The sequence below is a fragment of the Diadema antillarum genome, unplaced genomic scaffold (assembly GCF_040938485.1).
Source record: "Diadema antillarum isolate AM-2024a unplaced genomic scaffold, OU_Dant_1.0 seq00000333_RagTag, whole genome shotgun sequence".
In the NCBI taxonomy this organism is placed as follows: domain Eukaryota; kingdom Metazoa; phylum Echinodermata; class Echinoidea; order Diadematoida; family Diadematidae; genus Diadema; species Diadema antillarum.
In genome coordinates this window covers 57,733-84,489 of record NW_027271349.1, presented here as the reverse complement: position 1 = coordinate 84,489, position 26,757 = coordinate 57,733, and the positions used below count along the sequence as shown (strand labels likewise).

At 38.2% G+C, this 26,757-nt stretch overlaps 1 protein-coding gene across 1 annotated transcript in view; it reads right to left on the bottom strand.

Annotated features, from left to right (window-relative positions):
* The window catches only part of LOC139730753 (PCI domain-containing protein 2-like), a 51,564-nt gene extending 46,320 nt beyond the window's left edge, over positions 1-5,244 (bottom strand). The window contains exons 1-2 of the mRNA XM_071641615.1: positions 5,209-5,244; positions 2,279-2,320 (exon numbers count right to left, since the gene is read on the bottom strand). Coding sequence (XP_071497716.1) covers positions 2,279-2,320; positions 5,209-5,244 — 78 coding nt within the window. The remainder of the gene's footprint in view (positions 1-2,278; positions 2,321-5,208) is intronic.
* Between the last annotated feature and the right edge of the window lie 21,513 nt (positions 5,245-26,757).

The following is a 26,757-nucleotide window of genomic DNA, read 5'->3' as shown; positions in this document are numbered from 1 at the left end:
TTATGAAGGTGAACTTGTCCTTTAAATGAATAACGAAATAAATAAAACAAATGTGTAAAAGTTTCATTAACATCAGACACACACACACACACACACACACAAACACACACACACACACACACACACACACACAAAATCAGTGTCAGATGAGGTGGTGACAACATTACTCCAACAAGTCTCCCATTGACCCACACACACAAGTTTCCAAAGTTTATTTTTTCCTTTGAAAAGAGTTCAATGCAGACAAAATCACGTCCTTCACAGCAAATTATTCTACAGTTACCATAGATAAGCAATGACGACTCTTTAAAAGAAAGGGGTTAGTGTTGACAAATCACGGACCAATCAAAATAATTATGAAACATCTACAAATTTTAAGCCAATTGGAGCATTGCATGGTGATGACATCATCACCTCATCCAATTTGAATCCACACAAATTGTGACTGATTCCTGATATCACTGTTTTCCTACGATGTGAAACCTTTAAAGGCCTACGCCATGACTATTCTATTTCCGTATAAAAAGAGGGGCTGCAGCCCCTCACCTTTTTGGCTCATCCAAAAAACCCAAAAAAACCCAGCAACAACAACAAACAAATGAAACAAAAACAAAAAATCACAACACCGATGGATTTCCAAAGGTTCTGTCCTTAGATTCTTTTTGTCTAAGTGGGAGTACCATTGATCTTGACACTCTCCGGTCCACAGCCCCCTCCCCCACCCCCATCTTTTAAAACATTCTGAGCCCCTAAAAATGCATCTGACTTTCAATCATAAGCGAAATCAAACATCAACATCATTTCCAGAAACGTCATTAAAACAATTCTAAATGATTGTTGACCTTTAACAAAAAAAAACAAACCCCCAAAACCCCAAAGATTTCTTATACCATCCTTTGTTTTGTAGTTTGTGTTTGTGTGTTTACGCATGTCTCTCTGCATGTCAGCCATGTTTTTTTTCTCTCTCTCTTCCTCTTACAATGCTAATATAAATCATGCATTACCTTGACTCTACATTCATCTACAATATCAACAGCAAACAGAGGCAGCAACTACTGTAAAACAAGGAATGTTCGCGTGCATTTTAATTTCGCGAATTTCGTGAGCGGCAACATTCACGTAATTAAAATGCATGCGAAAGTTCTTGCCTACACAATATGCCTTGGATGCCAGTGGCAAGTCGCGAAAATTTCATGCTGCGAGAAAGGCCGTCGGCTCCAATTTGCGAAATTTTCATGCCGCGAATATATCATGTTTTACAGTATACCAAAAACACTGAGAATGATATGAATTTGAAGCATTTGAAGCATTCTGCTAAATTTAAGGAGATGTTATTAAATGGAATAATTGTTTAAATGTCCACCCTCCGGCACCTCCAGTCAAAACTCCAGTAGGAGTATTCAGGAGGACCTCAACCAAGTACCAAGTACCATGAAGAAAAAGTAAAGAAACAAGAGAGCACATGAAATCATTCAATGGAAGCAATAGTGCATTGAAAGCTGAAAGTACACTGAGCAAACAAACGCACAGATTACATCTGTTTTTAATGTCTGAAGTCATTCAGCTGTAAATCCTTCAGATCATGTGGTCATATCATGTGATAGTAGAATCACTTGTGAAGTGACAACTCATGAAGTTGATGACTTTGGGAAGAAAAACATTTTCCCCACGATTGGTTCCATCATTGTAATCAAGGACACTACATTGTATCTAGACAAAGTTTCTACACCATTCAAATACAGAGGCTATTTCCTATCACGAACTTCTGAAATGCTATGACAATATCTGGTCTTTCTCGCCAACTGGTACAATATAAATGCATCTCCTTCTGGGGAAAATTCTAATATAGTCATGTGACATGGAAACTGTTTTTGAGTGCTCAGTAGAAAACCGATTTTCATGATTGCCAACTTGCAGCATCTTAATAATGCCTCCATTGTCCAGTATCAGTCAATTTTGGCATTACCCCTATCTGCTCCTATTCATTTACCTAATTTCAATTATTCTTTTTTTTTCTTCTTCTTCTTCTTTTTGGAGATCATCTCACAACAGCTTTGTCAGCCACCATAAAAACAACATCATGTCTTGCAATGTGGAAAGTTTTGTGCACATCTCTTTCTTCAGTATCCCTGCCATTCCTAAATTTTACATAATATTAAACATTAAGTGATCTAAAAATTACTACATGGAGTGCTAAAATTTCCACTTTTTCTCTACTCTGTTGAACACACACATAAATATAATTTTCCTGATGATTCTAGGAAACCGAGGTACTCACCGCCAAGAGATAGCCATCTCCCCCTTTGATGCCATTTTCCACCTGTAATGAAGCAGAGATGAACAGAGCTAATTGAACACCTGTTGTACCATATCATATAACTTCCACAGCAGAATTGGGAAAGGGAGGGGGGGGGGGGATGAAGGTCGGGTCAGGTGGAACTACCTTGTTCTAACAAGCTCTAAAATCATTTGATATAGTTGTGACACAAAGCTTCAACATCGTAGACACGCCTAAAGCTAACACATAGTTCTCAAAAGGGCTAAAAATTCTTCTTTGCTGGGATAATGAATTGTTTTTGGAGTATTTCGAGATCAAAAGTGTAAAATAATTTCAATCGTAGTACACAACTTTTATTCCTTAAGCGCCCTTCCCGTTCAGTAGTGGGTCAGTAGAATGCTATTAGTACATGATCAAACCGCGCCCTAGCAGCAGTATTGAATCACATGCAGCTAAAAGCTGACATACGGCATGCGATCACTCTCGTGTGATGGATAATGATGCTATGGCCTGATATATTGTTATCAATGAAATCAAACAGAAAGCATCAAGTAGCAACCATGATCGGACTATGCTCAAAGACTATTGTAATACTTCCAGTGTACCTTTTGGGTGATATTTTACATTTTGTCATTTCCCTGGTGAAATTGTATTATTGCAGCATAACATTTTCCTGATTAATAGATTGTCTGATAAGACTGAGCCCTGCTAAGTCCTGTATACATCAAATTGATGAAGAACCACAACTACCGCGGTACCGTACTATTTCTTGAGTTATCAATAGCCATTTACTGCATGTGTACCTGTATCTCATATTCAAACTTATGTCTGTGATTTTTTTTCCCTCAATCTATTATTGACGTAAATGTGTTGATTAAATTGCAATATCATATTCTATAAACAGTCAAATGGAATTCCATCATCAATCAAACTTCCTTGAATTATGCTGAAAAACGAATAAAAGATAAAGGACAGGATTGACCTATGACCTTTACATTCTCATCTTGCAGCACAATGGATGAGTGGATCCCTAATTATATAAATGTCCAATATAAGGTGTATAAAGACCAATGAGGCTGAGCCATCGCTTTCAGAGATATGGTGCTAGTATACTTTCACACCTGTTGGTCAAATGATCTCCAAACATGCAAAAACTCACTCTATAGATATCCAACAGCCTTGAATATTTGCATCTGAGTGAGATTCAAGGCCAGTAGAAAAGGAATTTTCACCGTTTTGACACTTTTACACTTGTCGGAACATGTCGATCGCAGCTAGTTTGCTCTGCGATAACTGTGTTGCACATCAGGAGCAGACGGTAGACAGCGCAGCATGCCAACTTTTCCACCTCACCCTTGCCAACTCTCATCTTGCGAACTTCCCTCATTTTCTTGACATTACCCAGACGATTTGAACCCATATTTATCTGTCCTCAGTTTGGTATTAACTTCAACTTTACACGTTTGAGTCTGTCAGTCCGTTATCATGAGTAAATGTAAATTCTACGGGTAATGCATTTTTGTGAAATATTGTCAATGTTCCAACAACTGCCCTGTATTGCATTCTTTTTTTTTTTGTGTGGCTAACATCAATACAGTATGGATTGAATATCTTGTAGAATATTTGAACATTGATTATTTACAATTAATAAATCACAGTTGTTCCTGTAAAAAAAAAAAGAAACAAAAAGAAAAAAAGAGTTACCAGTAACTTGAGAGATTACACATATCTTCCATTGAGGAAGGCTATGCCATGTCCTTGTGGTTTGAGGGAAGAAAGAATTCCTGTAGTACCGGTACTGTTCATATCTGTGTTGCTAATAAATTGGTACCTCGAACTGATTTGAATGCCCCGCCTACTTCTATCCGGTTTAGGGCAAATATGGTCTGTGTGATGTATTTCTCTTTACTTTAGAATCAGAATATAAAGTAAAGAACCTGTAAAGTTACACCTAATCTGTAATCGTTTACATTACATTATGGGGGGGGGGGGGATCAAAACATTAAAATCAGCTCTAATTATACAACACCTATTTAGAATGTAGCTATGCGATTGGTTGATTGCCCATCACGTGACATTTAGTGAAAAGTTCCATCACACGCTCTGGCTGTCAGCCGTGCAATTTTGTTTGAGCAAAATGTCCCATGCATTGCACGGCTCTGATGTCACAATAAACAAACATGTGCTGAGCTCGTGCACTCAACAATATACAAGCGCGCTTACAAGCACGTACTTTTGTCACTCATTTTTGTAAACAACTTTGTTTCACACATGTACATTTGTACATACACAGTGACTGCGACTGTGAATGGTTGCCATTTCTGTGCTAAATTCAAGAATCTGTGAGAACCAAATTTGTTGACGTTCGAGGTGTTGTATAAAACAAATAGTGTATGGTCTTTACTCGTGCAATGGAACCAGATTTCGCACTCAGTGAAAGATGAGGCGCACTGGCGCACTATTCAACTCGGCGAGCGCCTCTCTCTTTCACCTCGTGCGAAATCTTGTACCATCGCACTCGTGACCATTCACTATTTGTATACTAATTTGGTAGCACACAAAATGTACAATTTGCACTGACAGGCAGTGACAGCTAGCTAGCATAGCATACACTAACTGTCGAGCTGTGTGTGCGCAGCATGCGTGCAATGCACCGTGTATCTGGTGCACGGCTGCACGCACATCACAAAGATCCTGCAGCTGCACACGCTCGTAAAAAAAGATTTTCCTCAACTTTATACAGTACGTGGGACTACATACTTGCAAACAGATTAACAGGCCACATTCAAGAACACTATTCACAGCCAAACTCTAAATGTTATGACCATAAAAGTAATACAGTTACTCCTGACTAATATATTTCTACGGAATTCACCTCACACTCATGTAAAGCAGTGCTCGGCATTAAAATTAAAGGAAATCTTATTTACCTGTTGCAGGTAGTGAGTTAAGCTTGTGTGCGCCATGCTGACTCTGTTGCCAATCTATAAAAGTCCTTAGAATGTTAAGGTAAAACAGTAATATAGTTGTCAGTAAACTGGTTACAAAATTGACTTAGTTTAAATAATAACATTTTAGTATGTATTTTATGATTATCATTTGGATAATGATTTATTTTTTTCTTAAGTAAAATGTGAAGAAATCGAAGATATTTAAAGGGAAACGCTTTCACGCTGACGTGGGAGATCAACATACGCGTAGGAAGCGACTGTTGAGTGCGACTGGTCCCGACATTTTGTCGTATTTTTTTCAAACAGTAGTACAAGAACTATATTCAAAATGCCGAGCAAACAGAGAATGAGGTTACAAAACGACAAAGCCAGTAAGAATGTTGAAAAGAGAGGAAACGTGCCTAAAACGCTGGTAAGTAGACAATATGTTGCGCATGTTCTCGGCTGCTCACGCTCGCTCCTCGGGTTCGGTCAGATAGAGTAGCTACTAGAACTACTGGCTGTATTGTGTCCAACTGTCCATATGCGCCACGCACGCATCTTCCATTCATTTTATGTGAAAAAAGAGAGACACCCACTGTTCTGTAATTTCCACAATTCACTTTATAACCATATTTGTAATCCTCCAAATATCTTACTAAAGCTATTGGCATTGCTCTCATGACTTGTACAAGTTGTACGTACTGGTGAATGGAAAGAATAGATTCAGACGCTATGTTGTGCCTGTTGTGCGTGATTTCTTTTTCTTTTTAATTGCTAATTGCTGACACTGATCTGATACTGGTGACAGGTGTAATACTGTTAAATGTTGTTCTGTCAAATGTCATTTCATCTTTAATTACCATATTTGTGGTTAAACTCGCCCCCTTGTAATGGGGTCATATCAGTTCGGGAAACCCACTCACAAGGGGGGGGCCCCTCCTTATAAGTAACCCGTCCCCCTTATAAGTAACCCCCGGGGCACCCCTTATAAGGAGTCTCCACGCTTTTTTGCAATGCAACGCGAAAATGAAAGGACTGCGGCAATTCGCTTGATTATGTCCATAAAGCTTCACAAGTTTCCTAGTCACTCACGAAATTTGAGCAAAATCGGTTCGAGGCATCATATCTAAAATCATGGATTTAAATGCGATGTCAAACGACCCATGCGAATGCTGAAATGCGAGCGATTACTGGCGTGAGTGTCGCCAGGCGCGGCGGCGTGGCAATGCTTGAGTGCAGACGTGGCGACTGAGTACATGCGATGTCAAACGACCCATGCAAATGCTGAAATGCGAGCGATTACTGGCGTGAGTGTCGCCAGGCGCGGCGGCGCGGCAATGCTTGAGTGCAGACGTGGCGACTGAGAACGTACTCAGTCGCCACGTCTGCACTCAAGCATTGCCGCGCCGCCGCGCCTGGCGACACTCACGCCAGTAATCGCTCGCATTTCAGCATTCGCATGGGTCGTTTGACATCGCATTTAAATCCATGATTTTAGATATGATGCCTCGAACCGATTTTGCTCAAATTTCGTGAGTAACTAGGAAACTTGTGAAGCTTTATGGACATAATCAAGCGAATTGCCGCAGTCCTTTCATTTTCGCGTTGCATTGCAAAAAAGCGTGGAGACTCCTTATAAGGGGTGCCCCGGGGGTTACTTATAAGGGGGACGGGGTTACTTATAAGGGGGACGGGTTACTTATAAGGAGGGGCCCCCCTTGTGAGTGGGTTTCCCGAACTGATATTGGGGCCGAGTTTACTCGTTAGGCCGAGTTTACCGACAAATACGGTACATTTTATGTGTCGTTAAAATGGAAGATAGAACCTACCTTAAAACTAAAAGTGGAAATTTTTGCGGTGTGGAATTTAAGCGCATTTTGCGCAGACACTAGTTTGAAAATAAAAGCACACAAATATTTTGCATGCCATGTTCCAGTAGTTAATGTCCTGATTCTGCAGAATTACAAACACACAAAGTCCATCTTACCTAGCCAAGCGTGAAAAAATACAGTATATCAGTAGACCGTTTCAGTGAAATAGGAGCTAGAGACAGCAACATGTGTATTGCAACCCCCCCCCCCCCCCTTTTCAGCTGGGGGGGGGGGGGTGGCAAGGGGATGACAGAGATGACATCGAGCGTGGATACTGCCATTCATATTACAGCTGACATGTTGATTGAATCGAGCAAAATGTTTTGAGGAGAAAATATTTGTTTTTGTGCCATAAAGAAGAAGGAATGTATACAGCAGAATGCCTAAAAAATACTAATAAAAAATACCGAAGTTATTTTCTGTTATTTGATTATATGTTATATTTTCTTTTGTGTGTCAATAGCGGGTTCCGTCCATTGGCTGTTTAGGGGTTAACAGGTTTGGGTTAAAATGTCTCCGATGTGTCTTTATATTTGGATATTCATCTATCCTAGCCATCCAAAGGCAAGCTGAGAATGGTAGATAAACTGTACACATTAGTGGCATTGTCTGCAAATTATATGCAAGCATGCAGTAGATATTGGCTCTAATGGTGTATAAAACGTACCCTGAGTTCTTTTACCCATTTCAGTGGGGGAAAAAAAATGTGGTAGATACATTTTTATTTATGGTAGGGACACGGTGTGTGAGTTACTTAAGTCTTATACTGAACCCCTATTTTTGTTATGAACGTATCATACAGTTTTAATTCATGTTCATTGCCATATGCTATCTAACATACTAATATATCTACAGTAAAAATATCTTGGATTCTGATATTCTGTGGATAACTAAATTCTTCATTTTGTATGTACATGATATGTGCCTGCATTTCAGATGATGTGTGTAGATACATTTTGAAAGTTGAGTGAATATAGAGCCTGCTACCCATGATTAGACCAAGTTTATCAAGCCTTTTTGCTGCAGTATTTTTCCCATTCCATTTGAAGATAATGCATAGAGATACAGTGTATTTATACAATAAAGCATACTATATAAACATCTACATGTACCTAGTATTATACGAGCTCAAGTTTTCATGGTGGTTTTATTTATCACAAATTTCACAAATTGCCTTTGAACAGTGACAATAACAATGTGCACATTTTTTAAATGCAAAATGTAATTTCTTTTAAAAAACAAAAGTCAAGCCATGCCAGCTCTGGATCAGGTCCAGCTTGTGTTCTACATTGTAGGTCTAGCATGCTGCTTGGACAATGACTTCAAAGCAATATCTAATATCGCTGATACAGTACAAAGTTTGTACTTGGCAAGCAGAACACACTACTTTTTTATGTACTGGGGGAATCACGGAGTAAAAACAATTAGTACCAGGTACCAGTATTGTAGATTGTCAGTCATTTTATTTCATGAAAGGTGAACTTAAAGATTAACTAAACCCTCACAATCATGAAATAAACAACATGCAAAAATGTGTGACAAGTAGCAACTTGTGAAAAATATCTGTGCACAAATTTCAGCTCATGCAGTACCAATCTAGGGATAGATTTGTAAAATTTAGATCAAAGTATTAAAAGAGCCTCATGTGGTAGCCATTTTTGGCATCCATGATTCGACTCCCTCCACCCATGAATCGATTGCATGGATGCAAAGATTCAACTGTGCGTGTGCCAAGTTTTGACCACACAAAAATCAAGAGATATGATATAATTGTCATGTTTGGCCCTGATATCTGGCCATATTTTGCAGCATTTTTTTTTTCATCATGTGCAATAATCATATGAATATTAGATATTCAGACTTGTAACAAATATCAATTTGAATGCATTCAAAAGTTATGTGGACATATATTGAGGTCTAAAACATGATAATGAGCTACACGTTTGCAGATCGATTGCCACACCAAATGTTGTGCCATGATGATTTTACCATTTGATTTGGGTTTTTTTATACGTATTTACTACATTGTTTAGCCATGTTCAGGATTTAATGATGATGTATGAATAATTAGACGAGTAGCTTTATGTCTAAATCCAAGTAGAGTCACTATAGTTACCCTGTACTCATTTATAATTATAATTTCAACACACTTAGAGTCACTCAATTGATTCAGAAAATAATATATCACCCCATTGCACATAAACTACTTCATGATAATACATGGTTCTGAACATGTGTGTAGAACAAAACTCACAGAAGTCCTGAGGTGCACTGATTTGTTGTTGGGCTGCTTGATCTCAATAAAGTTCATCACAATGAACATAATTTGTATGAAGTACTTTGTACATATGCATCTTTGCATACCCACATTAAACTATGAGAAGCAATAGAGATAAATTAATGGTATGGAGGAGGCCAAGTAAAATGTAAGAACCAAAACTACCAATGAAAGCAGGTAGGATGAGATGGCAACTACTGTAGCTGGGGTGACTACCTATCTCAGAGTGTTGAACAAAAGAATCAGATGTTGGGATACTGTGAATGAACACATCTGAATACATCTATAGGAAAGAAATAAAGGTGATGAGAGGAATAACTTGGAGAGATCAACAAGAATGGGTGACAACCTAAAGACCTATCTACAAACTGAACTAAATACCAATCTGAAACTGAAAGGAAGTTTTAAACAAAAGAAAACCCTGTCAACTTGGCTGTTTTACAATAGTAATGATAATAATGATGATGATGATAATATTTAGTCTTCTATAGTGTGATTATATTATATATAAATAGTATTACATGTATATAGCATAATATTGGTAATCTCTATGCGCTCTACAAACCATACTTAATCACTTAACGACACATGAGTACACAAGATATGTAATGCGTATGTACACACACAATACAAGAAACACAACTACACCAACATTAAGTATTGGTACGACAGACAATATTAGTAATCTTACATAGCACCAGCATTACTGAGTCTGAAGTAGTTTCTTGAAATGTTCAGTAGAAGTGGCCTGCAGGGAGTTTCAGAGTGCTGGTGCCAGGGCCTTGCATATGTACTTATTCAAATAATGATTCTTTCAATGAGTGCAACTACTTTTTAACTTAACCCAATGAGACCCAGAAGGACGCAGTCAAGTAGAACAGAGGGGGAATTTGGTGGTGGCCCACTGATATGTTCTTCGGAACATGTTTGTGGATAGTTGCATGGTTTGAATTTTGCGTGAAACGTAACTCGTGTTTAATTAATGAGCCAGGAGAGAACTAGAAACTGCGGCACGGTCGATTCTTGGAATCAAGGGCAGCCGATTCTTGGAATCAAGGGCAGTCAATTCTTGGAATCAAGAGCAGCCGATTCTTTGAATCAAGGGCAGCCGGCTCTCAGCCTTCCTCACAGACTCGGCATAACATGATCATTGTAATTCAGTGACGCTGCAAACAGTCAATGGTCTTTACATGCAGAGAACAGATTTTGCATGTTAACTGACAGTTTTAAGGGTTTACGAGTAAATGATAATGCTGATGCAGAGAATATTGTGCACCACAGAACTCGACTGGATTGACATACAAGAGATACTTGGGATACTGTAACTAGGTTACAAAGTACTGTAAACACTAACTGTATGTGATACATGTATGTTTTGTGGTATTAACATTTTTTTGTGTGCAAAGTTTGTGAGTGAACCAATAATTGCAAAATTTACAAAATCACACACAAAAGATATTGCTTCCTGTAGCACGAATGTGCCTCTTATCATGAAATGTATGGATGTACAGTGTATGTGCTGAAAATTTTGTATGCAACTGTACAAACAATACTATGTCATGATTTTTATGCCTTAGCCCGAAGAGTGCCGGAGGCATTATTATTATTTTTTTTTCAGGTGTTGCTAAAATACAGTTAACAAACAGGATAAGGCAGGCATCCAATTACCGTAAGCCCCCCCCCCCCCCCCCCCAAAAAAAAAAAAAAGAGAGAAAAAAAAAGAAAAAAAGAAAAGAAAAAAAAATGTATCATACAATGTACAGTCTATAATGATTATAATATCAATTAGGCAAATTGTATCTACATGTGTGATATATGAACAGCATGAATTATCCGATTACCTTAAGATGTGCTACCACAGATGTACATATCCATGCAAATGTATACTGTACATTGTATACCGGGCAACCATTATTTTCTTATTTTTTTTAATGATGTAGTTTTTCTGAAGAAATGTCTGTACCGGCCTTGTGAAGTCCATGTCTAATGAAAGTTTTACAGAATGTCTTAGCCCTGCTGCACCAATAATGTGTTACAATAGATAGTGCATGATAAGCCAATTATTGTTGTTAATGGGTTGTTCCTTCTTTGTTGTTGTTGTTTTTTTTGCTTGCATACAGTAAGTGATTTATCAACTTCATGTGTCTTTGATGCTATACTACATGCGAGATTTGCACATTCGAATTCAATTTGTATTTATTTCATTCAATCTGATAAAAACATTTGAAGACATATAACAGATAAATCTGATCAAAACATTTGAAGACATATAACAGATAAAGAAATTCAAATTGACAACAAAGTGTAATAGAATGTGGCGACAGCAAGGAAAACAAAGTTTATAAACAGCTGCCACCATAAACAAAGGCATCTAAATAAAGAGTCAAATTTACATCAAAAGAATACATAAAGAAACCAAACTAACCAAACAACACACATGAAGAGAAATACAATAAACACACATAAATGCAGTTTTATACCTGAAAACATGAATAACATTCATATTTTTAACAGTTAGTAATTTTAATCTTCGCTTAAAAATATCTAAAGATGGACTCATTTCAGTTTCTAGAGGCAAATTATTCCTGATTTATATTTTCTATGTAGAACAGAGTGTTAAACCAACATTTATTTTAGAGCTTGAGGTACAATGTAGGTGATACCTACCTTAAAAGACATTTTATGTGTGATTAAACAGTCTGCAAGTTTCCCCTTAGTGGTGGGGTTACAATCAAAACATTAATTCATTACTTTATCTCAACATTCAGTTCTTCCAATCTAGTAGCAAGTTTTCATCTGTGCCAGATATCAAACTCTGTTCACAGCTCTACCTACCCCAAAGACTGCATTGGGCTTTTTGTGTGGTAACCAAAGGCTATTGCTATAAATACATCTTGTGTGATGAATGTCAATATTGTTTAAAATTAGAGCCACCTACAGCTATAAGTTTTTATATGTTTCTGTATTTTATTTGCTCCCTTCTTTGTCTCTCCCTCTCTTTGCTGCATGGTGTGCGTGTTCATCACAACAGAAAGCACAAGAAGAGAGCTACCCAGTTGGACCCTGGTTATTGGGACTCTTTGTCTTCGTTGTGTGTGGATCAGGTAAGCACAAGAACTATCTTACTTTTTATGCTCCCATAATACTGTAAAAGTGGTTTCTTTTGCGTACAGATACTTTCGCGGTTTCCATCGGTGCCGACTTTTTCGCGTGTGTTTAATTTCGTGGTCGGCAAAATCTGTGAACTCACTGTCGGCAAAAACTGTTTTATTTTGCACATGAAAACCCAAACTATAATCCAATTATTCTTTTATTTATTAAATAGAAATTAAAATTAAATGCAGGCTTACCTGAAATCCCGTCTCTCGAGTACTTTATAACATGCTTGTACCTACATTGCGCGGTATCGCTGTGTGTGTGTTGACCATCAATACACTCAATGCGCGGAATCTTTGTGTGTGCATGTGCGCAATAGCATTGTAACAAGCGGCGAGTTCAAAACATTTTGCGTGGTTAATATCGCGTGACTTTTCAAAACATTTTCACGTGATGTTAAATTCGTGGTTCAACCTCAAAGCACGAAAAGCGCGAAAATAAAACCACCGCGAAAGAAACCACTTTTACAGTAGTGTCCATACCAGCAGAGAAATAATAAATCAGTCAGTCAAATATTCAAGGATAGACCAGGGGCCCCATTTCATAAAAAGTTGATATGATAGCAACTCTTGCTGGAATGGCAGTTGTCATGGTAATGGCAAGAATCCAGTTTTCTGATTGGCTGTTGTGATGGGAGGTTGCCATTCCAGCAGGAGTTGCTATCCGAACATATTTTATGAAATGGGGCACAGGATATCTAGAATGAGCTACTGTACAAGGTTTTAAGTTTGGCGAATTTTGCGAGTCAGATACTATTGGCGAATTTAACATCATGTACAGTGGCTGTAAGAATATAAAGACTTATCCCAACATGAATGCGATATGCTTGTGTACATTTCTCTGTTCATTTCTGTACGCCATGATCGGGAGTCTTAACCACTCACAGCCAGTTGACCAGTTGTCGAATTCACAGGTTACCAGTATTTGAGATAAACAATGGAAATATATACTTTACACCCTTTGAGTCTGCTGATGATGTCCCATCTTGCATTAGAAATTATGGTAAAAGGAGGGCATTAGAAATAGTAAAAGAGGAGTAGGTACAGACGTGTACAGAGAGCTTTTAGACATATGAAATAAACATGGAAATGCTGCTGGTGTGCAGTGCATTGCCTGAGAGCATATCCAAGGGAACAGGTTGTGAGGGATGAATTTTGTATGACTGAGTCCCCGTTGCCCTTGCCGGGAGCAGAGTCCAATTTCCATTTGTCAAACTACGTAAAACAAGATCAATCCTGCGAAAATGTGAGAAGTGAAACAATGTCATTCTTAGCCTCTCTCATAAAAACAGTACAGGAGTTCCTTCCTGATATAGTACAGAGATTCCTTCTCTGTAATGTTGAATATTATGTCAAAGCCTAGAAGTTCATAAAGACCAGGTCACACGGGAGAATGATGCCAATATACTGCACTGAATATTACAATCATCAGTGGCACAACCATGCCCGAGATTGTGAGTGGGAATTTACTGGTCTCTGATGGGAGTAAGACGCCGTTTACAGTGCAGGGCTGGGCCGATCCGCGGCCGAGCCCCGCAATTTTGTCCGTTTACACTGACCCCGTTTACAGTGCGGGGCTGGGCTGAGCCGCGGCCGAGCTGCGGCCGAGCCCCGCAATTTTGTCCGTTTACACTGACCCCGTTTACAGTGCGGGGCTGGGCCGAGCCACGGCCGAGCCCAGCCTCAATTGCGGGACCGAGCCCCGCAATTTTGTCCGTTTACACTGCCAGGCTTGGCCACGCTTTTAATTCAAACCTTTCAATATTTTGTCGTAGTGGCGCTCTGCTTGTAAACAAACGCAATTTGGTATAGTCTTGTTTTCAGACCCATTGCCAACTGGATTCCGTGGCAACGAAGTCGAAGTTCAGGCAAAGGCCTTTGGGGAAGGAAAAATCCTTTGCAGGACAAAACCACCTTAAACTATACTAGTTTTCGACGTTGAGGGGGTTAATATGCTGAATAACGAAATAGTACGGGCAGAGGGTTTGGAAGCCAGACTAAAATTGGCCGCGCATTTGGCCCAGTTTGCGTTTACACTGAGAAAAGGCCGGGCTCGGCCGCGGCTGAGACCACCTCCAGAGCGTGGCCAAATGCGCGGCCAATTTTGGCCCCGCATTTTGGCCTTTTGCGCGTTTACACTGAAATGAAGGCGGGCTCGGCTGCGCGAGCCTCGCACTGTAAACGGGGTCTGTGTTGATGTGCAATTATTTAAAGAAATCTTTTGTTCCATTGCACAAGCAGTCTGGTGATGTACAGAAGAAAAATAATCTGTTGTAATCACTACAGACCAAACATGTAGCATACACTCATGTTTCATCAATATCACTAAAGTATGAATTATTCAATAAAAAATGCAATTGTCTGTACTTCACAAGTGAAAAGAAACTTTTCTAAAGTCTTGTTTTATAATGACAGAGCTCGATGTGTTGCATGTCAACATACCTGTGAAAGAATATCAGTATAGATGTACAGGTAACATCCCAGTATTCCTCTGTTTTAATGACAAGTTTTTCTCCTTTTTCTCCACTTTATCCATTTTATTCATTTTTCATTATATTGAGATTATGTACATTGTATATTGTCTCAGTTGTCCAGAGTAAATGTGAATCTAATTTCTTAACTTTTTATTTGTGTAGGATTTTCCTATTTGTTTTACAAGTCTTGTGTTGATTTTATTTCTTCTTTCTTATCCATACAGCAATATTCCAAATCATCCAGTCAATCAGGATGGGATAAAGATGCAAAAATCAAATCAACCAAATCTAATCATGGACCATGACCGTCATCACTCACTACATCGTCCTCCCACGGTCAACACCAGCCTTGCCCTCGTAAGATGTCTCCTTTGACAGATTGGAAGGAGAGATCCAAATCAATCCACGTACCCACCCCCCCCCCCCCCACTATCCCCACCCAGATGCTCTTTGTCATGAGCATCGTTGATGCACTGCTCTTATCTAAGAATCAAAGCAGACTGGGATATTTTTGCAAATCACCACTGCCCGAGATCAAACTATGACAATGAAAGCTAAAATTCTCGTCACAGACTAGAAACTCTCCATTTTCCCCTCCCCCCCCCCCCCCCCCCCAACTGAATTCATTCATCCCTGGACTGGTGCAAAATGGTTGTAAAACTCCCACTCTTGGGCGGAGGTTGATCTGTGCTTTATTGATGTCGCAGCAACGGAGTAAATGCAGCCCACAATCGATCGACCACTCTCCCATACAAGAGTCAGAAACTAACGGCACTCTGCGGTTGCGAAAAGACGTCACACCACCCTCGCTGAGTCAAAAGAGATTATATCCTGTAAACGATTGATGCACACCTGTATAACCTCAGTGATTCTGAAATGAATATCCATTATGCATTTGAAATTATTCTTGTTAGCTCATATTTTCCTCTCCGTCAGCATTGTGAAGATATTTCATATCATATAGAGGAAGTGTTACTAGGATTTCGTGAATTCAGCAACGAGCAAGCCTCACCTGAAAGTGTAATTTAGTTACCGGTAGATATTCACCTAATCATATCTGTCTATATCCTTCATCTCAAGAATCAATATTACATGGTGTCCTTGACTGTACACATAGCCTTAAATCTAGGATGGGTAGATAGAGACCTAAGCTCTATCCAGATAAATGTGATGGTGAAAGCAATATGACAGAAATAGAAGAACAAAAAAGTAATATGTCATTAAGTTATTTTCAAGAAAGGAAAAAGACATGTGAAGAAGCTCAAACCTTGTAAGATATATATGAACAGAGGATTATGTGATACGCTGTACATGAAGAGATTGTGTCCGTGTTGTGTATTCCATTGGGATATCAAATACTTGACTTGCTCTTCAATTGATTTTTCCCTTTTTTGAGAGAGAGAGAGAGAGGGAGAGAGAGAAAGAAAGAGATAGAGAGAGAGAGCAAGAGAATGGGAGTAGGGGGCATGGGAGGGGGTAGTACTTTGTAGCAAATCGTAATGATGCTTGTTAAACTAGGTTTGTTGAAAAGCTGAAACACTTTTATGTTTGCGTACCTCCTAATTCAAACATCCATCTCTTCTGTGATATAAAAGCATACCAAGCAGTACATTCTGCTTTTTGTGTGTTTCTCGCCCCCTCTCTCTCTCTTTTTAAGATAAATTTTCCTGTGCATCTGAATTAATGAGATTATGTTATGATGAATTCATTTCAAAATGATGAAGCTGTTGCATTTCTTCTTTCATGACTCTTTATTTCAGACGGGCTTATTTAAAAAGAAAAAAAAAATCAGGGTACATTATTTCACCTCAGTTTTCACATAACTTTACTACCCCATATTCTAAGGTACGGCCTGTAGTCTAGATCAGGAAAGGTTAGATGAACTACATGTAGAAAGAATGTTTAGTATTAGTAGTAGAGACATATCGTAGTTCCTTCTCTTTCTTAATTTCTAAATATTCCACATACTGCATTTTACCACTTCACCATCTGTGCATTGTGACCATACAACTGGTTAAAAGAGAATACCCAGGTCTTCTCAGTCTAAATCACACAAACAGACTTCTCACTGGCCATCTGATTTTATCTTTATCTGACGTGTAAGTTCAGAAGATTTCAATTTTTAGCCCACAACAGCTGCCAGACTAATAGTCACTTGATTTACTTCACTGGATGTTACAAGCATAAAAAGTTTATGAATGTTCAGTGGTAGAGAAAGATATGAAAATAAAAGCCCAAATGGTTTGTCCTTGTGAGGAAAAAAGAGGGATATGAACATATTGCTATAATTGTATTGACCTTCAGGCTTTCATCATTGTCAATGTATGTAGAGGTCATTTCTGGATTTGCCAAACGAAGGGTTTATCACCCTCACTTGTTTTTGAGAGTTCCTGGAGGTGGTATATTTCTTTGCAAGTTTGATGTTCCAACTCCAGAAAATCTGAGTATTTGCTAGATGTAGAGGTATTTGTACTATACCAGTCAGAAAAGATAGGAGTTGATTCCATGTTTTGTTGAGCAGTCGAATAACGTTGTCACTCATTTCTGATTTCCAGTCTAGTACGTGTTTGTGAAGTTAAAAAGATTTGAACTCCAGAATTTTGTCCCTGTTTCATTTGTTGCAAATAAAGATGAATTGCTATTCTTGTATGTGTACACAACACAGCATGCTTTCTTTCTTTCTCAGTGAAGAACTTCAACATTTTCAGAGTCGTTATATAGTCCAGACTGAATATCCAGTGGACTCGGTAGGCGTCAGCACTCTTAGTTGGACACTGTATGTATGTATGTGTGTGTCCCCTGGTATCCTCTGTAGCCCATAGAGATAGTTATGTCTACGTTGTAGCCATACTTGTCATTGATTTTTGTGTGTTGTTGTTTTTTTTTGGTTCAACACCATAGTGTGCTTTAAGGAAATTTACATCATTATAACTTTGGAATTCATGGATGATGTGAGTATTAAAAATGCTGTAAGACTACTCTTCAACTTTGATGTTGACGAATCATTTAGGAAAGCATTTGACTGTAGATATAGGATGTAATTGCAAATGAATTTTTTTGTCTTCATTTCAGTATTGTCCAAATGATTATGGCCATATTTCTGTTATCCCTGTGGAAGGCAGTTTACATGTAGTAATCGGTCAACAAACAAATGTATTGGTACTATTATTTTTTTTTCCTTGTAGGTACCAGCATTTTAAGATTATACCTGTGATGTGAATGAATTCAACCTTCACTTACTGAATGAATTCATGTATGGGAGGACAGAATAAGCAGATTAGTTCGAGTGGGACTCCGTTATATATTTCCTCTCATTCATTTTATGGTGCCATGGAAATATGTGTAATCATTTCAAAACTAGATAGTTAGGAAAGAACAGCGAGAAATTTTCAAAAGCCTGTTCTTGGACACTTGGAAGATGATATCCTAATGCCTTGCGAGTTTTGCATTCCATAGCCGGAAGTTGTGGCAAGTTTGTGAAGTTTTGGATCGTGAGAAAGGGTAGGTAGTGGGTTCCGGTAAGACGATTACACCATGTTTTATGCTGGGTACACACTGTATTGAAGGTTAGTGTATATGTCTGTAGCATCGTAGGGGCCTATCAGGAAGATTATGAGGTTAGGTTCCGTCATGTCTCGGCACAAGTACAAGCAATTTTGATCCATCTAACTTTGACGCAAAATGGTTTTATTGCATGTTTGGATGAAGATGGTCTGTGTCTGAATGCAAAATGGAGAGATAAACTTTGAATGTGTAAATAAATTATTCCATGTTCATATGCATAAAATCATATATATTGTATATCTAAGAGTTTAAAGAGTTGCCTCCATGTCGGGATTGTAAGGTGGTATGTTGCGCAGGAGAGCTCTTTAATGTGGAGTCAGGTCCAATAAGGTCGCAGTGTGTCGAGACCAGAGAAAAAAACAGATGAAATTTCTACTTATGCTGGCAGTTGATCAAACACACGTCACAATTTGGATTTAGTGTTCAGGTACTGGTGGGTACTGCCATATTTTTGTTTTTTGATTTAAAGTATTTTTAACATTCAGGAGCAGAGCAAGGTATATATATATATATATTCTTTTTTTTTTTCTTTTAGTTGTAAAGATAGTGATTTTGCTAATGTCATCATCAAAAGTGTGTTTGAATGGTGAGAAAAAATCCACTTTTGGGTCATTACTTTTCTTGAATCACATTTACTTGCCGTCTTCGGACTCTACTGTCTCTCTTACAACCATTGACTGTGTGCATTCACTAAGATTTTCCAAACCATATATCTTTGCAATTTTTTTCCCTTCGTCCTCCAGTACAGCTTGAATTTCCACAGATGTACATGTTTATTGTTCATGCTGACTACTCTGCTCTGAGTTGCCAGATGGACGAATGAATGAATTCATCATAGTTTAGCAAGTAACTTTTCTGTTTTCTCTTTTGAATCTAAAAATTTGAAAAGAAATACACATTTGTGTGAACATTCTATGTGACATTCTTTTTAATTGTGAAGGTAAAGTGGTATACATTATACTCTGCTTCTTTGATCTGAATAAAATGTACTTTTTCTTCTCTAACTGGTGTTTCAACTACTGTTTTTAACATGTCAGCTCTTTTTTTTTTAACATGAAATGAAAGGTGTTTTGATGTGTAGATTAAAGCTGAGGTACCGTACGAGCAGAAATTTTTGTGATTTTGGAAATTTATATGCATTTTGCGACACAAACTAATGCAAAAAATGTAAACAGGCAAATTTTTGTTCGTTATATGTAAAATTATTCTCTAGACCTTTGATTCCACGAAATTGAAATGAGCAAAAAAAAAAAAGAAAAAAAGAAATACTTCCATGAAAATTTCTGAGATTACAGTACATCATTGCTGCAGGTGAGAAGATGACGTGGGTGCCTTTTAAGTTCAGTGCTCATGCTGGATTTAGTAAGCAAATAATCAACGTTGGTGAAGGTGATGGGACAAACTATCACTTCCGAGGCGATCTGGATGTAGCTATCTTTCCGAAGCGCAGCTGAGGAAAGATAGCGTACACATTCAGATCGCCGAGGAAGTTATAGTTTGTCTCATTGCCTGAAACCAAAAGTTGATTATTCGCTTTATATTCCACATCTAGGGTCCTAGAAATTCCCATTTTATTCCACATCTGAAACAGTTTTAGCTGTCTTTAGGTATCCTTAATAGGGCTTAGGCTACGTGTGCGCGTAGATGACAAAACAATGAATTTGCTGCGCGCACCGCGTGAAAGTGCGTTGCACTGTGTACTATCAAGTGACCTATGTCACATGATAGTCCACAGTGCAACGCACTTTTATTTCACGCGTACTCATCTTGAGTTAGGACTGTGTGGACTGTGTGGAGATCAGCGAAACAAAAGGGACTATCAACATAGAGTGTAACGAACTTTTCTTCTCAGGTGATGTGATGGACAAAACTACGCTCCATCACGTGATCAGCTCTGGACCAATCCTATTGCAACATTCTTAGTATGTGGAATATAATACTATTTAACCTCAACTCCAGCACCAGCGGCAGTCCTGAACCCCAAATCAGTTTATGTTAGCAGGTTGACCTGAAGATTACAATATGATTAGGGTATCTAGTGGTGGGCCCTGTACTGAATGTTGTCTTGCCGAACCAAGCCCCACTAGTCTTGTTATGCGGTTTACCTGCTTTTTCCCTGTTGGCTAACACCAACCCTTAAGGACCATCAAATTTGTCATTTAAGTTCAGTGTTGGTATTTAAGTGTTGCTATTAAGGTGCAGGACCAACATTCACTTTCACAAATGCTTCTTGTCCCCACTCATATATGGCCCTTGCTAAAGCAATAGTTGCCTGAGGAAAGTATAACATCAACTCTCAATAGACATGGTCACATAAATCTATGCCTGGGAGTAAAATTAACATTGTTGTATTTTGGAGGTATAAAAAGAAATTTTGTGGCATTTTCATGTTTCTTCCACACCACTTTTTCAATACAAAACATTAACGGCTGCACCTCATATTAGACTTGAAGCAAGCCCAATCACTGTTTTGTTTTTGTGGTGCATTTCTTGTGTCTACAAACTTGTATGTGATGATGAGGATATAACGCCAGCGTGGGGGATCAATGATTTGGATTAGTATCACTCGCATCAATCTGATCACAGGCGTTGGAACAAGATTCACCAGTAAGGCAGTTGTTATGGAGACAAAACCAGCACAAGCATTGAACTTGAAATCGCCCAGTTTTACTTGTGTGAGTGTGTGTTTGTGTCTGTGTCTGTCTGTTGATTTTTTTCTTGTCTGTTGTTGTGTTTGTTTGTTTGTTTTGTTTTTGTTTTTGTTTTTGTTTTTTTTTGGGGGGGGAATCAATGGTATTTGATATGAACTGAGTGTCATCCTCCTGTGATGTACATGTACGAGCATCGAACTTGAAATCACCCCATGTTATTTGTGTGTGTGTGTGTGTGTGTGTCTGCCTTTCTCTGTGTTGTTGTTTTTGTTTTTGTTACTTTTTTTAGTGGGGGAGGGGGGGGGGGAGTGGTATTTAATATGAACTGGCTTACTGTCATCCACCTGTGTTGTGCATGTACAAAATCCATAACGTTTTTTTTTTTCTTTCTGCAGTCATATCACATCGTTCGACCATTTAACATTCACCTCAAACACTCAAGAATATCTCGGGGAAGTTCGGTGCACACCAATGTCATTAGCAGGCATTGCACCAGGAAATACCACAAACATTATCAATCTTGGAAGGTCAAACTCGAGCTGCACTCAAAAAGTTTATTTGCGGTGCCTCGTCACGTTGACCGTATAGAGTCGGAGATCATAGAAGGAAGAAAAATGTGTGTAAAGCTGACTTTGGCAATACACTACCCACTATAAGCAATATTCTGTCTTTGTAAACCCCTTTTAAAAATCATTATTTATTTTGTTATGAAGTAGGTCAAATTATACATTGTATATCAATTCAAAGCTTAGCATCTAATTAATTCATATCTGTCAAAAACTAAATATACTAAATATGTATATATATATATATATATATATATATATATATATATATATATATATACATACATACATACCTTCTTCTTTTTATCTTCGTTTCCTTCTCCCCCCCCCTCTCTCTGTCATTGGCGACCTTCTACCTCCTTGCTTTGTGACGTGTTTTCTAATTGTTCTTTGTGACGTCCTATTTTGTGCGCTTCTTGTTTTTTCCTAACCTTCCTAGTTTTCTTTGTGACGTCCTACCTTGTGCGCTACTTGTGTATGTGCGCCCTTGTGTGCTATTTGTGTATGTGCGCATTTTGTTTTGGACGTGCTACCACTGACGACACATCTTTTATTTTGATTTCTATCTGCTTCAAAACAAAATCTGTCATTGACTTGACAAAGCCCTATGGGCAAAAATTCATCAAAACTACGTCTCTCACAGAGTTTTCTTATTGAACTACTGTTGTGAATATATATATATATATATATACCGGTATATATATCTATCTATCTATCTATATATATATATATATATATATATAGATAGATATATATACCGGTATATATTATATATATACATATATATATGGACCTGTATATATATATATATATATATTTTTTTTTTTTTTTTTTTTTTTTTTAATATATTCTTTTTTTTTTTAATATGGCTTTAGTAATGATCACATTTGCTATGTTGGAGAGAACTTTACAATGAGTGTACATGTATAACATATGGAATTGACTTGCCTACCTTCAAATACACTGTTTAAGGATGTTCAAATTTCCTTTGACTCCAAGCTTTTGATAAATTCAAAGACAGGAATGATGAAAATTCATTTGGAGAGAAAGAGAGACCGAAGAAACCAAGAAAGATCAACATCATTGTGAAGTGTTGATGTTTAGACAGGAACTTTCACTGTCTTGTGTGACCATAGATCACTTCATGAAACAACACTCATTTATAAATCTGTTTTGACATTTGAGAGATACACTGTATATATCCATGTCTCAACGCCTGCCTGGTAGAATGGCCCTAAAGCTTGCAAGCTGAAAAAAAAAAAAATAAAACACACACGCACGCACACACGCACACACACACACACACACGCGCACACGCGCACGCGCGCACGCGCACACGCGCACACGCACACGCACACACGCACACACACACACACACACACACACACACACACACACACACACACACACACACACACACACACACACACACACACACACACACACACAATGATTGTTACATCGCATGAAAGAGCTTCCCAAACTGTTCTGCATTATATCACAAAGCAAAATTCGATTTGGGGTAAAAATTTCATGCTTGGGTCCTTCTGCCAGGCAGGCAACTCTAATTATTATAATGAAGCAAGTTAATGTTTTTCTTTTTCTTCTTAAACCAAAACAAAGATACCTGCCTTATTAAAGGCATTGAACATCTGCTTTCTTTCTTTCTTTTGTTTTTCAAACCAAATAAAAGTGTTTTTCAAGGTAATTCACGCCTATTTTATGTGTTGTTGGTAGTTTGTTGTTGTTGTTGTTTTTTTTGTTGGGGAGATTATTAAATCATGTTGACAAGGCTACAAAACTAAGTATGTGTCGACTCACTCAAAAGATTTAAAAAGGAGGACAACTTCATCTATGGTACTCACGAAAGGGTGACTTATGCCAAATTTGTTGACTATGCAAACTTTACTGGAAAACAATTTTGGGGGAAATGTTCGGTTTGATATTTTTTCGTCAACTGTGATCAGAACGGCAAAATTTTGTACACTGTGTTTCAGTGAAAGTGTGCTTTCCTGCTCTTAACAACTTCTACCATGCTGCTGGCCTTTCCTACACACAGTGACTTTGACATACATTCACAGACATCAAAACATTTCTTTCCAATCGTCACACAACTCCACAAAGAAAGCTCTTTGTATCTGCACCACAAAAGCAATCATGTTTAAATGCTATATATTGACAATGGAATCAGGGGAAGAAGAAAAAATGAATTTACTGTTTACCATAGGAAGCAGTGATTTTAAAAATGTTTGAGTCATCACATTTGGTGTATAATATTATGTGTAGGTCAGTTTTATCACAAAACATCCTACCATATAAAAATTTTGCAATAAAGTCTAAACTATAAAGAGCTATCACTATTTTTCTCACTAAACCGAAACTGTCGACAGTACATCTGTATATTCAAGAAACAATTTTATCATAACTATTCTTCACATTTTGTATATTCAATACTTCACATTGATTACAAAGATTAAAATGTTTACATTGGTTGTTTCTATCCTTTTCTTACATGTTCGAAGTATTTTGAAGCACTAAAGCTGGGTTTTTGCTTCGTCTGGAAATGGCAAATAATGCCTTTAAGAAACGTCTTACCAACAACAGCTCATAATCAATCTGCAAACACAAAGACAAACTGCAAACAACCAAAAGCACGCACAGACAATGAAATCACACACTGAATGATGCCAGAAACAGCTGCTCGTATCTGAGGATGCAATGTGATCTTTATTTACGTATGTTTATATGCAGTACTGTATACCCCATAAGATTCAAATCAAGATTTTTTTTTCAACATTTTTTTGTTGTTTTTAAACATGTCTCACACACAGTTTGTCATTTGTCATCTCAATAACTCATAATGCATTCCAAACCTCCCCTTTAAGCTCTCTATCACAGTCACAACATAGTTTCTCTACACATAATATAAACGATACTGCAACAAAGTCAGTAGAACACTTTTACAGTTGTGAAATACTCTTTCTCTGAAGGATCTTTTCTCTTCGTTTTTTTTTTTCTCCTCACCTTCATTATCATAACGATTTGCAGTTCGTTCAAGTGGGTTCACGACAAGTGCTAAACTACTCTCAACTATGATGATACCCATGGGACCTGTCGCTAACTGATTGTTGTACAGGTTGGGTGCTGCAAGTGCAGGTATGTACTACAACATGTGACACTGTGGGTGATTGGTTTACCGTGCTAAAACCTGCCCGTGCTACAAGTGTGGAAGTGTGAGATACCACCAGTTGGCGTGCACGCCGATACTACGCATGTTAGATACGAGTTGTCCTCTTTACAGGACACACAGAGTGCGAGTATAATTTTTCATATATATATATCTATATATCTCATGATGATATGATACTATTTATATTCACGGCAGCAAACTCTGCAGGTGTGAAGGCGGGTGTTAATACGACAGAAAGGAGTGAAGGTCCTAGCACGGCAGGTCACAGGTTCAACGCCCAAGATCTGGCATACTTTTCATGCTTTTGTAGAACTCTGGACCACCGAATAATTAGTGTGTTCTTTCTCTTCTGGAGGGGGACAATGTGAGTCCTCTATTCCTATGACTGTGTACGTATACTCCTTCATTCTATACCTACAGAATTATCACTGGTTTCTTAGTACACGGCAAAGTATGGATATCTGTTGACTTGTACATAGCATGTATCATATCATTATATGTGGACAGAATTACACAGGTTAGAATGGTTAATTAGCTATTTGAATGATGTGCAACATACATACTTTCCTACTCGATGTTTACGAGAATACCACCCTTGTCTAACAACTGACGTGCATGCTGTTCACGGTGACAGGTGTAATGCCCCGTCACATTAAACCCATTATGGTAGAACTGTCAAATGCTACCCTCTTCTGAAAAACAAATTACAAAAACTCTTTCGTGGTGTAATATAAGGATTTCATGAACACAGCAGGGCGATCTTCCAACTTGTGTGACGTACGCTAATCACATCCTGTGGGTTAGAGACTACAATATTGCTGACAATGTTGGCTAAATGGCTTTCTTGTACGGCTACAAATGCTACAGATATATCTGCGTGATTAAATGCGTCACACTGTGTCCAATATTCAGAGAGCAATCATTATATTCGAGTATATAGTGCTAAGAGAGTGTGTCGGGCGTGGAGTTGGTACCACTCATTTGACTCAATACAGGATTGCATTAAACACAACATAGATGATTCGGGCACTGACACAGGGAGCCAGTGTCACCGTTCTTACAGCTTCAGGCTTGCTGCCTGGGCCAACAAACCACCCTACCAAGCTGTGAACATGACCTGAAAAAAGACAATTCCTTCAACAATCAAAACCCATTCCTATCAAGAAACAAGGCAATTAAGCATACGAGAAATTCATTGTCATTTAAACAAAAAGAAAAGAAGAAAGAAGTCAGCGATGTTAATCCAAAGATGTGGGTCTAGAAAAACCTGCACGGAGCACGAAATTCATGATGACTGTCTTGTTATCAAACTAATTGCAAATACTCCGAAGACTAGAGGCAAATCTCAATGAACTGCAAGAGCAAATTAGAATTTGTGTTTCCCCGAACTTTGGATCCCGCACATTGCAGTTGGCACAGACGTAAGGATCACTTTCTTCAAACCATCAACGAATAGTAAACAAAACAGGGTGCAGCACATGTTGGTACATACTATCAGCTACTTCAACAGAGAATGATGAACAATGCTAGCTCGGCGACTACAACAGAACATTTCTTGATATCTATCTTTCCATCATGAGCCATCGCACGAATTGTCCACAATTGTTACGACGTATCAATCATGTTTTACTGAATCCACAGAAGGAAACAATTGAAAAAAACGAAAAAAGATCATAGTCATTATTAATACTTGCTTTACACAACTGCGCATCATTAAACATCTTAATAATTTCTTTTAAAACATATCATGCCATACACATGCCATACAAGTGTCTCTCACTCTTACTCTCTCTCTCT